The sequence below is a fragment of the Genypterus blacodes genome, unplaced genomic scaffold, assembly GCF_046128005.1.
Source record: "Genypterus blacodes isolate CSIRO-AG114 ecotype Tasmania unplaced genomic scaffold, CSIRO-AGI_Gbla_v1 ptg000044l_1, whole genome shotgun sequence".
Taxonomy (NCBI): domain Eukaryota; kingdom Metazoa; phylum Chordata; class Actinopteri; order Ophidiiformes; family Ophidiidae; genus Genypterus; species Genypterus blacodes.
Window position 1 is genome coordinate 9,334,746 of NW_027466857.1, and position 14,976 is coordinate 9,349,721.

Here is a 14,976-nt window from a genome sequence, read left to right on the forward strand (position 1 = left end):
TGCTTAACCTCGTCTCATTTAACATGATGTGTGTCAGAGCCAGGACGGTAAAGCGGTGTCATCAGGCTGCGAGCTCAGCGAACTCATGAAGCGCCGCCTGGAGAGCGTGGCGAGCACCGGAAGCTCGGCCAGCTCTGGCTTCATCGAAGATAAGAGCTACTGCGACTCAGAGGAAGACGATGAAGGTAAAGCCAATGCGAGTCTTCCTTCCCTTCACCTCCCCCCGCCCTCTGTTTGTTGCTCCTACTGCCTCCCGCCTCCCCCTCTCACCTCTGCTCCACCCCTCCTGCCCAGGAACCAACGTTCCCCCTGATTGTTTTCTTGCCTGACTCTGATGGGACATTTCCTCCTCCTGTTCTGCAGTACAATCACTGCAGCAGGAGCCACTGTCACCCCACTGAGTCTAGGGAGGCGTCTGTTTATTTCCTGCCCTGACCTGGCTAGTAGTCCAGTCTTGGTCTCCAGCATGGGGCTTGTATATCAGCCATGTTGTTCCTAATATGTTATTTCTGGTTTGATTAGCTGTTTACTCAGGTGGGCCGGTGGAAGGACTCCTCCTGAGTTCCTCTGTCGGACCCCCAACCGGCACAATGGGCCCATAATCACACGTTTCACCTGACATCTGAAAAATAAGGATTTGTTTCTTATCTTTCATGTGTAAAGGATGTTTTTAAGTCAGAGAGTGGAGGGGGAGAAACGTACGTGACAGGGCCGATTTGTTAAGATGACATATTCCGTCCCAGAATCTGAACTCTGTAGTTTCCCCACAGGAATCATTACAGTTTCATCGCATCTAATTTACTGTAACTGACAGGCGCACGAAGCCGCTGAGCACACCGGCTGTTTGAAACACGCTTAGATAAGAGGGATTGCTGTCCCATATTTAAATGCCATGTGTCATGTAAGAAGAATTGTTCTTACTGGGGAGGTTTTCTGTGTTCTTTGTGCTTCACAGAAACGGAGGATTTATATAAGAGAGTTCTGACCCTGGAAGATTTAATTTGCTACAGCTTTCAAGTCGCAAAAGGAATGGAGTTCTTGGCCTCACGCAAGGTATTCTCTTCAATCAAAAAAAAAATCTTACAACGTACAGCTCCAGTACACACCATAGTCCATAAATTTCCCAAAATGTATTTGTGGGGTTCTGTTTTTATTTGATGTGGATTTAAACTTGTTTCTTTAATGTGTTTTACATTTAGACACATCTTACACATCTTACACCCCCTGGGTTAGTGAGGAATGAATTCATTTTTAACTCATTCATAAGGTTGTAAAGAGCGGAAGGGACTGATTACAGACTGAAGCCATTGTTACAGACCATTTCATAGCCTGGATTTGGAACACATCATCTCCTTTTGTAATTTCACCGATGATGACTGTACCATGTGTTACTCTGTACCATGTGTTGCTCTATACCATGTGTTGCTCTGTACTACGTGTTGCTCGGCAAACTGTCTTGTGCAGCATACACAGCACCATTGCAAACTTAATTGCATGGCGAAAACTACCTTGCATGTGGAAAAATCAATTCTACTAAGATGTATTTTCATTTTCTTTTCATTAGTGCATCCATCGGGATTTGGCTGCGAGAAACATCCTGCTGTCTGAGAATAATGTGGTGAAGATATGTGATTTTGGCCTCGCCAGAGACATCTACAAAGACCCAGATTATGTGCGCAAAGGAGATGTAAGTTCAAACAGTGAGATCTTATTTATTACAGCCATCATTACTTCTGGTATTTTCTTCCTTGCACTGAAAAATGGATCTTTTAATTAAGTAAAACACTTTTTATTCTTCGATTACACGTGAAATAGTCTGTTGCCACTGGCTTGGCAAAAACAAAAGAAGCTCTGCATAAATCTTCAGCAGTTCTTGGAAATGTCAGCCAAAATACTTGAGAAGAGTGTGTTTGTCAGAAATCAGATAAAGGGGCTTAAAGAAACTGGTGTTCAGCTTAAATTAAAAGCAGCATGTGCTGTTCCTGCACAATTCAAACCAAATGGCTCTCCACCGAAGTCAAGTGTTGGTAGCGTATTGATTGTTCACACAAATGAAGTAAGGAAGTCAATGAATTTCTTTTCTTAATCTCTGTGTACAGGCTAGACTGCCTCTCAAATGGATGGCACCTGAGGCCATTTTTGACAAGATCTATACGACTCAGAGTGACGTGTGGTCCTTTGGCGTTCTCATGTGGGAGATCTTCTCTCTGGGTAAGTTTCACAGCTCACTCGTTGTATGTTCATGTTCACACTCTCTTTCAGGTTCTAATCAGGATGTCGTATATGCAAAATGTACGGAAAAAATTCTTATGCAAACATCAAATATTCAAATAAGTAATGACGTTATCGGAGAAGAGAAGAGAAAAATTCTAACTTTAAACTCATCGGTATCGGACGGCAACAGCAAAACAAAGAGCAGACACTTCAGGGAGGTCTGACAAACAGCAGTTTTTAATGTAGTGTGAGCAGTGAGTGTGTTGTTTAAAGCTGTTGGAATTGGAATTTTTGACGTATTGTTTCACTATGTCAGATTTGAGGTAACACTAACAAAGTCCTCCTATTTTCCATATTAGATTATAACAGGGTCCACGGTGAAGCATCAGCATTGTTAGGTGATTTAAGGCTCCGTGTTTCAGTGTGTTGATCTCTTTTCTTAATGTGCAAATTATTAAAAAATAAGAAATTGTTTTGATACAGAATTTATCTAAATGTTGACATGGATTTGGGAAGGCAGTAGCTCAGTGGGTAGAGCTTCCACTTGGGAACTGGAGGGTCGCCGGTTCGAGTCCCTGCCAAGGTGCCCCTGAGCAAGGCACTGAACCCTCATTGCTCCCCCCTCTGCGTAGGGTGGTAATGTAATGTAAGTCGCTTTGGATAAAAGCGTCTGCCAAATGCTCGTAATGTAATGTAATGTAATGTTATCTCCCAACATGTGACCTGATCAGAGAAAACTGTTCTGATCTCAAATTCTACCACAAACCTTCCCTCATGTAAGAACTGAACCTTTTTCTAAAGCAAACACCCATGCCTGTATATTTGACGTACATTTATCTTGTATAGTATGATGTAATTTTTGTAAATGAATGAACTGAAAACATTGGCATTCAGCTCATTCTGTTTATTTGTACAGTCGCCGTGCATGCCTCATGCTTAGCAAAGCGTTTCAGTTAAAGACAGCATTCTTTTATCAAAGCTGTTCCGTGAGGAGAGCCGATGCACTGGACTCACTCTGTGCCTGCAGCTTTACAGCCTGGCCAGATGCACTGGGTAATAACTGTCTTCTGCCACTGCGTAATTGTGCCTTTGGGACAAAGAAGACTTTGCGTTGTCAGCCTGAGAAAAATATTTTCATGCTGTTCATGCAAAAAACATTAGTGAAGTTTGACTGTGAATTTTAGTGCAGGCAAGGGACGTTCAAAAGAGAAAATACGTCCAATTCAGGCTATCCGTTTCTCCCCAGCTGGCAGGAGGAACTCACTGTAACCAAGCAGCCACATCAGTGTAAATGTGGCTCCTGCTGTGAAACCGCTGCAGTTCTTAAGACGGCATTGTTAGTTGGTCCGTGGCTGCCCTACACACCGTGGCACAGAGCTCACCACACTTTTCTATAGACTCAACATGAAATATTGTATGTTCAAATGTCACCATGGGAATCAAGTGATACATTAAGTGTAGAGGTCCTATACTGGACTGTGCTCCTTTTGAATCGCCGCCATACGGCGTTGTCACCCACTGCAGTTCAAAGCAAAGTGTGTCAAATTGCCTAGTTTTTGAAATGTAAAGAACACTGACGTCACTCTTTTACCTCTTTTCTTTCCTTCATCTCTCCGTCTCTCTCCACTCTTCCACACTTCATGCATTCACACTTTCACCGGCACTCTTGGATGTTTTCCATTAACAAAATATACATCTGGGCAGAATTAGTTGGACCTCAGAAAGATAAATTGGGAAACAAAGAAGTAAAATGACAAAGAAAAATGGCAACAAAAAGTGAATTTGAACCTGATGCTTGCAGGTCAAAAGTCTCATGGAAACTCAAATGTATCCTGCAGGTTGTTTTATGATCACAAAGTGTTTCAGGACTGTGTTGTGGGAATGTTTATACTTTTTTAAATCGTCGAAATCATCAAAATGTAGGAATATTGATATGGTGTATTGTAAAGTCTTTCGGTGTAGTAGAAGATACTATAAGTGCGCTAGTATTACCGACTCAATACTGATTATCGAGTCTGTTTAGCAGTTTCCTCCTTCAATTTGGTTCAATGCTTTGGAAAGTACTTTGGCAACAACTGCAAACTGAATACCAAGCAAAAGTTTATCTTGGAGCCTGGATCCTTATACAAATTGCCTGCACATCTGTCTAAGTATTAACATTGTATGTGAAAGACTGGAAACACTGGCTCATTATCAACTTCACATAAGAATAAGAATTGTGACCGTAACCTACAGCCTCGATAAAATCATCCAGACTCAAGACTTATTATCACGCGTGAACAAACTGACTTCCTGTCTCTCCTCCCTCAGGTGCCTCGCCGTATCCAGGCCTTCAGATTGATGAGGAGTTTTGCTGCAGGCTCAAAGAGGGCACCAGGATGAGAGCCCCGGAATATTCCTCCTCTGAAATGTGAGGATAAATCTGTCCTGTGCTTACTGTACTCACTCAACTTTTTGTCAGTGACATTAGAAACATTACGATGAGTGAAGTGGCCGGTGTGTAGGAGCCTTAACTTTAAATGTGAATTTCAGTCAGATCCTATTAACCTCAACAAATCAAAGCCAGAGAGAACACCCCATATTCTACGCTCTCCCAGGAGTTATTAACATCAACCTCACTGAGGCCAGCAAAAGAAATGCACCAAGTGAAAGATTCCTACATGGATATACAGCTGAGAGGAGGGATTGTTTCTTTTCCCTCTTTGTGGTTCTTCCAGAAGGTTAGGAACACCTGATAAAGATCCTGCGTAATCCTGCCCCGAACGTTTCAAAAGGAAACACATTAGCTACTGATCGGCTCTGGGGTGGCGAGCTTGAAGTTCATATCCATTTTCTGACTGACATCCATGCGGCGGTAACTCAGCACCACTTTAAAGGGAGATGTCGAGGAAAGCTTGGAAGTTCCCCCAGTGAGGAGAGCGAGAGACCGGACGTTTTCCCCTCTGAGTCGGGGCTGGTGGATGACGCTGAACATAAATATCTGTGGGAGACTAGAAAGTCTTCTTCTTTGGTATCAGTGCTGTCAGTCAGTGATGCAGCTGGATGATTGTTGTTGTAGTAAGAACACTGGGACTGTTCTGCCCAGTGCCTGATTTTTTAAAACAGGAGCATTCCAATCCAGACCCAGCACTTACATTTATGACATTCTGAGCTCTATAACTGACTCTCACTCTAACAAGCATATGTGCATATATGGTGTGGGGTCTGCTTTTCATTTGCAAACTGCTCAAACTCCACAAATCATATTTGTTTTGAAAGCATAAACGCTGCGATTAAGTTTAATAATGTAGTAGTATCAAAAGGTCCAGAGTTTTAAAGCATATCATAACTGAATCCAAATGAATGGATTTATCAACTCTGCCAAACAGACATTGATTGGAAATGATACACCAAATCTAACCCAGATTGGAGTTTTCGGTCGGAGGAGAAGATCTGGTGATCCAGACGGACCGGTGCCAACAATCTCTCTTAGGTCTCTGTACTTTCCTTCTTGGTTCAAAGCCGCCCACTGATGAAAGTAAAGTTGCCAGATTGTATATTTTTGTCATGCTTATGACTGTGAGGCCTGCCTCTCATTTGAAACCAAGATAAAGCCTGCTGATAACAGTTTAAAAGGGATGCACAGTAATGCACTTAGAGCCAGTGGGGGAAATGCTGCTGATCCTTTCGAGTGACTGTAAGCTCAGCTTGATCCGGTTTTGACACTTTGACCCTGACCCAAAACCCCTTATATATGTCTAGTGTAAAGGACTGGGGGTGCAGGCGACGCTCTGCTGCTCTGATTCATTCCTGATGCCTTGCAGAGGAATTTAACTGATTCTGCTCAAGGAGTGGGAGTGTTAAAGAGTCCGATGCTCACTTCCCAACTCAACGCATATGCCCAACCAGGGCAACAAAGTAGCACAGCAACACCACACTGCCTCAAGACCCCAAACGTACCCAGGTCAGGCAATTCAATCTCATTACGGAACAGCCATGAAATGTGGTTTAAATTGTGCAGTCATACAGTGTGTCTAGATCCTTCCACCCCCGTGATATCCACAGGGCTGGGATCAGTCTCTTGACATCCTGTCACTGTTACGAGAGCTACCACCTGGCCGAGTATACGTTCATTCACATGAGAACACAGCCTCTCCGCTTTCCTCAGCTCGGCCTCACAGATTTTGGTGTCGTGAACGCAACAGACTGAGGTGCAGGGTGGGGGGGGCGGGGGGTATACAGACCAACGACTCTCTGGCTGACTGACAAAATCTGCCGCCAAAAGGGGAATATAATGAGGTTAATGAGCACCTGGTTTTATTTACATGAGATTTTGGATATATGGGAGTTGCAGCAACAGAAACAAGATCCGCATCCATCACTGACAGCTCCCAATCAGTAACATGCTGACCACTTAATTTAAACAGCAGCCACGGCGCTCTTGTTTCTGCTCCTCCACTAAATGAGACGAGGCTATTATGATGGAAACTCTGGTAAAGACTCTGAGTCTTCCCACATTGGCAGAGACGTTGACAGCTTGTCAGAGACCTGATTGTTGAGTATGCACTTCTGGTGTTCACACCAAGACCGAGAGGGAATCAGATACAGCCCCAGAGGTTTAGGATCAGCCAAAATGGAGAGAACTTGATATATATATAAATATTCTATGTGACGGTCGATTTAAAGGAGGGCCACATCTGGTCACCTGTGCACCGTCTTAACTCAGACATGATTCTTTATGCTGTAAATGCTCCCTGCCCTTTAGGGAGTTTCCCTCTAAGCTGCTAAATGTTTTGCACCAGGTTGTGACATTTTACAACATACTGTTAAGACTCCCATTTACATTTTCCTTTCCTGTCTTCTACAGCAGTTGTGCAAAACAGGAACATTTTAAATTTGTTATTTTAAAATCCCAACATGAACAGTAACTAGCAGGTTAGTTCATTGGTTTCCTCTTTGCTCCTAGATACCAGACCATGTTGGACTGCTGGCAGGGGGAGTCACAGGAGCGACCGACCTTCACTGAGCTGGTGGAAACACTGGGAGACCTGCTGCAGGCCAGTGTGCAACAGGTAGGACTCACAAGCATTCATGGACTGTGTATGGATTGGACTCTGCATGCAGATGATAAAATATGCCATCCTTGCTCATGCCGTTACGTGAGGCCTTTATGAGTTGAAAGATTGTCATGTTGGGCAAGTGTCTTATGTCAACCATGTGAAGTAAACCTTAGACAGATAACAAAACTGGATTTGAGAAGTAAGGTGGTGGTTTGTGTTACGTTGCCTAATTTCTCTGGAATCCTCGTTGTACTTTCTCTGCACATAACACTTTTAGAAAAAGAAGAAGAGGAAGTCACTACTTTCAGATAGTGAGTCATGGGTCACACACTGCATACGCCCATGGAGGTGGGAGGCTTCCACCCTCAACACAAGAGTCATAAACCACAATGTAAAGATAGAAAGACACAGTGTCATTACCAGGACGATGCGATGTAATGGTGGTCAGCACGGGATTCTGTGAAATGTGACAAACTGGAAAGTTCAGTTACATTTTGAAACAATGAACTGAAGCTTACCTGGCATTTATTATAAGTTGGTCTACAAATATATGAAACTGAAATATTATATTCAGGAGAAATTGAAGGCAAAGGCGCACTTAGCTTATATTTCCTACACTACAACTACGACTGGAATATCTGCACTGACGTTCCCACTTCCAGCTCCTAAAGAGAATAGGCTTTAGTCCAAATAGTACGTTACTGCAGACAGACAGGCCTGAGAAATAAAGGGCTCCCATTACATTACTGCTGCTGTGATTACACTCTGTAGAGTCTGCAGTGGAGAAATAAGAGATGAAGACAAAGCCAGAAGTCACATCACATTAAGACTACAGCACGTTGCTTCACAAATGATCCTCATGGAACACGGCCAGGGCTGGACCTCATTAATCCAGCTGTGTTATAGTGCCGACACACTCCCTTGTCATCTTGGTGCGTTGGTTTGATGGGGCTGGACAGTCTGTGGATACTGCGTGTTTGTGTAGCATCGCAAAGCATCACAACGCCCGGCTTTTCTCCTCTTGTTTGGTCGATTCAGGAGGGGAAGCACTACATACCCATCAACACGGCCCTGCTGGGTTCGATGGGAGACCCCTCCACCGCCGTGCCGTCAGAGGACACGCCCACTCGGCCTGCTTCCCACCGCGACTCAGGGAGCACCGGGTGAGGACACACTCCTTTGAATCTGTCAACTATTAATATTTCTGGTCTCACCTGAGGACAATGAGGACAATGACTGTCTCCTGATAAGAAACACACACATGGCAGCTTGATGGACTCAGAGTTTTGAGCTCTGTGGCCCCTGTAAGGAATTTCCCCCCCACACCACAGAGCCTGCTTCTAGATTTATGTCGGCTAAAAATAATATTTGTCCAACTCTTGGTTTTCACAGGTCATCCATGTGTGTTTATTGAGGAGGTGTTGAAAGGCGGTAATGACAGTTATCCCTTAAGCCAAATTAAGCAGTCATTTTCGTCATTCGGTGTTTAAATTGCAAAGTAAACACAGACTGTTTGCAAAGTGCGATGTCATTAAAGCTCTGCGTTTGTTGGTCTAAGTGATTAAGTTCCTGTGTTTTTGTTGTCTTCTGGCTCCAGTGTAAAGTTTTTTTGGAAGCAGAGCATTTTAGGGTGTTTCAGTGTGTGACCAAATATTCTCTCGCCAGGAACATCAAGATCCGTCCAGCCAGTGTGAAAACCTTTGATGAGGTTACCATGGAGAACGGCACAAATGAGAACCATGGGGTGAGTTATTTATCCTGATTGTTCCGTTATATTCAGAGATAAACAGGCCAATTTACATCAAATTCACTCGGACCCTGAAACAAAATACAAATCTGAACTTTGATTGTAAGGATTCTTTCCCCTTTCAGTGTTTTTAATGAACTCTGCCTGTGTTTATCCTGAACAGGGCGGACAGTCGGACAGTGGGATGGGTCTCTCCTCTGACAACATGGAGACGCTGAAGCGCTTGGAATCACTGGCAGGGCGACCGCTCAGCATCATGGCTCTGGCGTACGTACATGAAACCACAACATCAAAACACACAACTGGAATCTCACCCCACTTTGACTTTTGTTCATTTAATGCAGTGGCTAAGATCAGACAACAACTAACAACAAACTAATACTGTCCAACACCAGAATTGAATAATGTTACGTAAGAATCTTTCAGCCACGCCAGCCGGGTCAAAAGGTCAAACGAACCTAAATCTGCAGTGACCTGTAAAGAGATGAATCTTTGATGTAACAGAACATTGTAACATGTACTAAGTTACTTCCCACTTCTGAGCGTCACAAACACTGAGGCTGCTGCTTGGAAACCCCCCCACTGTGGTGGAATGCAGACGCTATAACTGTCATCCACTCTCTCTCTCTCACACACACACACACACACACACAGAGAAACACTCACAGTCCCTTTCACCTTAGAAAGAAGTCAAAGGCCAGTTTTCCCCCTTTTGTCCAGAAGGATCGGTGGACAGAGGGAGGGGTAGAGCGTCAAGGTGACAGGCCAAAGCGCCCGACACAAAGGCAAAAGAGCCCAGCCTCACTTTAGGTTCAGCTGTTTTAAGAGCGCGCACTAAAAAGCTTTGTCTCCACAGAAGAGTGTGTCTGTCCTGAGATACCCCCCAGAGGGTTTTTACTGTTTACCGTTTACCCCATGAGTCATGGCTGCCTGTGATGCCTTCCACTGCTGTCCAACACAGACGTAGTTACGGACAAAACACTGCGTCAGACCTGCAGTAGACTGTGGACTCATACATGGAAGAGCTGCAGATATGATTGAAACAGGAGAAGCATATGAACGTCATAAATGAATTAACACCCAGAGCGCCTGAGGGGTTATTTGAGAGTAAAGATCAATCCAGAGTCAGATCTCTTGATAAATAAATCTTTCTCCTCTGTGCTTCTCTGTAGGCGACTCAGACTTTACTGCAGGGTTAATTTGCTGGGTCGTAACCCTGAACTCAGTAATTACACTTTAAACCACATGGTGTTATTCTGCTCTGTGCTGTTAATGTTGCTTCAAAAGAGGCGGGTTCCACCTTAAAACATCTCAGGAAAGAGCAGAAAGTGAATTAACCGAAACACACATACTCCTTAACTTGATGCTCAGAGTATAGACGGACTGATTCCCTTCTGATTGTGACTCAGAGACGATTGATTTGTTGTCCTGAAGCGAATGAATACAAGACAATAAAGCTACGAAACAATGAAGACTTGACTGCTGCGGGGGATGTAGCTTAGGAGACTCTCTCAGCTCTTATTAACGTCACTCTCTCTTACCTCCATTTGGCTCACAAACTCCCGAGACCTTACTTAACCTTGTGTGTGTCACCGGGGCAAAGAGAAGCGGCCCCGGTATGCGGGGAATGATGTATATGCAGAGGAAACCACGTCCTCACTCAATCACTGCCACCTTTGAACTTAGGTGGGTTATACACGCTCCTGCCTGTGGTGCTGCTCCGCTCCACCTGTTGCTCTTCCAGCCTGGAGCTCCTTTCTGTCAGTAGCGAGCTGATGATCGGCACCGACTGAACAGAAAAGCTCCCAGGAACCGACGGCTATGAGGAAGCTTCTCACGGATCTTCACCCTCCACTCGTTTTCTCTCCTGTGGATCATTTGTCCGCCCCCGCACCGTCACAATGCCAGTGCCGTACGGTTGTTAATTAATTCCGATGCCTTAGTTTACCAGGTAGTTATCCATCAAGGAAAGCATTCCAGTACAACGGCGTCATTTACTCCCGCTGGGCACTGACCCTTTAGCCTCGGCGGAGGAGCTCCGGGAAGCCTTGGCAACCTCCGAAGACAATGGGAGGCAATTACTCATATTCTGAGCGTCAAGTGGAGCAGAAAAAGCTTGGGATGATTGATTACATCATATATGAATGAGGGAACGTTTGTCTGATTGTAAAACTTCACAAGGGGCCCGTGCCAAATCCAAAACATGAGGATCGCCCTGAGCTGTGGGGCAAAAGGAGCTTCTTGCATCTTCAGACATGTCACTCCTCTGTTTAGCCGCCTCTTAACAGCCCGTCTAGTTTTTTCGCTTGTGTGGGCGCGATCCTGAGTAGCTGCTAATCCATGTCTGAGCGGTTGCCACTCGCTCAGGGCAAAGCTAATGTTTAACGCACTGGTGTTCGGATTCACTGCTTCATGTCAGGTGCAGTCAGATGAAGTAAACAGTTGCTTGTGTGTGCGTGTGTGTGTCTGTGTTTGTGTCTTTGTCTTTCACTATGACCTTCACCCTCGCTGGCTTTTATACAGATACTGATGCATCTTTGGCTGGAAAATAAGCGTAATCCATCATTTTCTGCCTTACTGCTAAAAGAAACGTTGAGAACCCAACCGTGCATTTCCACCTTTATTTTGAAAATCGTGCAGCGTGTTTAGATTGTACGCAGCTTTTTGGTAATGATAAATGTGTTTCAGAAGATTGAACAAAGGGTCAACTTGCTGTCAGTCATTTTTGCCCGCATGTTTGCAGCCTATCTTATGTATTAAATGTGTGTGTTGTGTGTTTTCAGGATGAAGGCGGTGAGTAAGAGCAAAGAATCGGTGCTGACCGAGGGAGAGAAGGAGAAGTTCCCACCGACCGTCCCCTCTCTGGACTTCAGCCTGGAGGACTCGACCCTGGACGAAGGCTTGGAGTGTCACAGCCCGCCGCCCGACTACAACTACGTGGTCCGTTACTCCACCCCACCTGTGTAACGTCCTGCGGCCCCCCAAACCCCCACCTTTGGAGAATCTGACTGATCGCCCTCAAGGCCTTTGCTTTGTTCTCCTCTGTCCTGACTCCGTTCTGTGGTATTCACAGCAGACTTCCTCCTGTCCTAACACAGCTTTATCCTTCAGCAAAGGTTTGACAAACAGCTGAGTGTTTTTTTGCATCTAGCTCCATTCTGCTCGAGTCCCACTCCACCTGCTGAGTAACACGGCGGGGAAATCCAGTTTCCAGCCTGGCATCCCCCTCCCCCTCCCTCCCCCCACCTCCCCCCCGCCCCACCCCCACCCCCCCGCCTGCCAGTCGCTCCGCATCCACTGGGACGTCTCAAACAGCTGAACACAGGCTCAGGTATTCCGTTCATCTACTGTGAAAACAAAGCACAAGGATTCCAACTTCACCACAGATTCTTTACATCAAACAAGCCAAATGTGTGTTGTTTTAAATTAGAATGAAACTGGAACAATTATTCTTATTACTTGCCGATATAAAGTTACAGAGATTTTTTTTTTTTTTTGAGTTCCCTCTATGGGAATTTTGGGCAAGGTTCCAACATACTGTTCTTCAATGTGATTGGACAAACGGTTCTTATTGTGTCATTGCTTCTGTATTTGCATCATCCCAACTACATTATCTCAGGTTGACAGAGTGACAGAGGGGGCTTACGTTGTATATCTGTACGCCCCCCAGGTGAAAGTCTAGATATCAGGTTAATGGAGGGAACAGGGTTAAAGCAGAGGGAACGACTAGGCTGCTTTAAATGGAACATTCTGATCGTGACTACGTTGTTAAGGAAGAGATTCTTCCTCTCGTCCCGATCAAAGGAATTCTTAGGGAAAGTGAGTAGAAACCAGAGAGCCACTTGGTTTTATTTTCCAGCGCATATTTTTTAGACGCATGATTTTTAGAACATGACCTCATAGGAAATGCTTTCTACTAATAAACTCTATTTATTTAGTCTCTGTTGCTCATTTAGATCGACCAGCTCGAGATACCAAGTAACCCAATATTCCTCTCCAGATTCATATGCTGTTTTACGCTGCTGTATGTCAGAGTAAAGCTGAGCGAGTGTGTGTGTGTGTGTGTATGGATATGATCTGAAGCTTGCAGGGCAGGTTACAGAAACTCTTTACAGCATGTTAATCATGTAATCTTTAACTGCATCGTCTTTGTAATACAGGCTATTTCATTGGATACACTGTGGTCCAACCCAGCTAATAGTCCAGCTCCACACACACACACACACACTCTCTCTCTGTAGGAACGTGGCTCGCCTGTGCTTTTTGACCTCTAAAGAAACTATTGTTGTCCTATTGTGAGTGAGTGTAAAGTGGATTCTTGGTCTCTGAAGCCCCCCTGTGTTGCCAAATGATGTTTTTGTCTGTGGACCAGTTTGTTTTCGTCTCTGTGGAGGAGAAAGAATTATGCACTGATACTTATACATAAGATATAAAGTTTGTATTCTAAATGTTTATTGTATTAACCAGCAGTGTTGATGTTCCTATGTTTTATTTTATGTTTATTTAACACGTTTGTCTTTAGATTCATGTAATTCAGTACATTTACATATCATTTTGAATAGATCGGACGTTACACAGTTACAGGATTTGATTTGTGTTGTTTCTTACCCACTGATCATGAATTTCACACTTGTATTCTACACATCATGTTCACTTCGTTTGTTCCATCATTTTTTGTTGAATGCGATCAATAACATGCAATAGTTTCAGTGTGAAAGCAATGAGAAATACAGTTTATTTGCATTTTATTGTGTTTGTTTGACATACAAATGACTAATGATGCCTGCAGAGGTGAAAACCATCTAGACATAGACTTTTGTACTATTATAACAAGTTACTTTGTTGCCCAACACTGTTAACTGAGCATATGAAGTGAATAAAATGAATAAAGATATATATATTTATATATTAACTGCAGTCTTGACTTGTGATTTAGGAAATGTTCTTTGTGCTTTGGACCATTTTGTTTTATCAATGAAAAGATTATATGTAGCCTGTAGAATCGGCCAATCAGAAGAGGATTAGATGTCATTATTGGCTAGAATCTGGTGTGGATCCTCAGTGCTGTTCTATATAGATGAAGAAAACCAACTCAAACTGGGCGACATGGTTGAATATTCACAGATATCAAGACCTCAGTATTGTGAGGCTCTAAATGGCATTTTGGTTGAGAATGAGTTAAGCACACAGACTTAGTTATGGAAGCTTTATGTTCACATTCATGAGATTATTACTGTATTTAAAAAAAGAATGGCTAAACTTTAAGGTAGTGTTAGTATCATTGATCCTCCAACTTTGACCTCTTCCTTGTTTGTGGCTGGCTGCTGTATTTATTTGCCATGGGTTTGTTTACTTTATGCATCAGGTAGGCGGATGGCTACAACACTGGAGCACGGTTAAGCCAAAAAAAAGTAGTTCTACCATATATGGAGTCAGGGGGCTGTAAACATTGCAGTATTCTCTAACAAACTTGTTGTTGTGCATCTTTTGAAACATGATTAGTAATTTTGTGTCGCAGCTCAAACTGTGTTATTTGGACGAATCACACTTGAATCCCACTGGAGCAGCAGAAGTTGATCTACTCCACTCACAGGATGCAGCAATTAAGAGCAGGAGTGTAGAATTTCCAAAGTGTGATTCTGGGAACAGGTAGGATTTGATAACACTAAGGTCATGATAAGACACCTTTGATTCACTGCTCCTCTAACCTCAGCCTGAGGTGATTTCCACGTGTTTGTTTAGATTGGAATGTCCTTCAGCGTCAGCATCAAGCCTCCTTATTTGCTGCACCTTGGACTGAGACACGCACATCCTGGTCTGGGACAAGGTGTCGGCAGCATGTCTGCTCACGAGACAAAAGCTGCTCGGAAAAGGCGGAAAAAGGAAGGAACTCTTAATCATCCTGGTCCGGACGGCAGGACACCGCTCGCAGTTTCTCCTGTGGGAGTGCGGCGCTCCCACTCACTGGCACCGGGT

General features: G+C 44.0%; 1 protein-coding gene across 2 annotated transcripts in view; it reads left to right on the forward strand.

The window, feature by feature from the left end:
• The window catches only part of kdrl (kinase insert domain receptor like), a 37,816-nt gene extending 23,908 nt beyond the window's left edge, over positions 1–13,908 (forward strand). For both annotated transcript variants that reach the window (XM_076149040.1, XM_076149041.1), the window contains exons 21-30: positions 38–185; positions 956–1,053; positions 1,565–1,687; positions 2,100–2,211; positions 4,525–4,624; positions 7,160–7,265; positions 8,292–8,416; positions 8,919–8,997; positions 9,164–9,267; positions 11,784–13,908. In XM_076149040.1, coding sequence (XP_076005155.1) covers positions 38–185; positions 956–1,053; positions 1,565–1,687; positions 2,100–2,211; positions 4,525–4,624; positions 7,160–7,265; positions 8,292–8,416; positions 8,919–8,997; positions 9,164–9,267; positions 11,784–11,967 — 1,179 coding nt within the window. In that variant the 3' untranslated portion in view covers positions 11,968–13,908. The remainder of the gene's footprint in view (positions 1–37; positions 186–955; positions 1,054–1,564; positions 1,688–2,099; positions 2,212–4,524; positions 4,625–7,159; positions 7,266–8,291; positions 8,417–8,918; positions 8,998–9,163; positions 9,268–11,783) is intronic.
• The last annotated feature ends 1,068 nt before the right edge of the window (positions 13,909–14,976 follow it).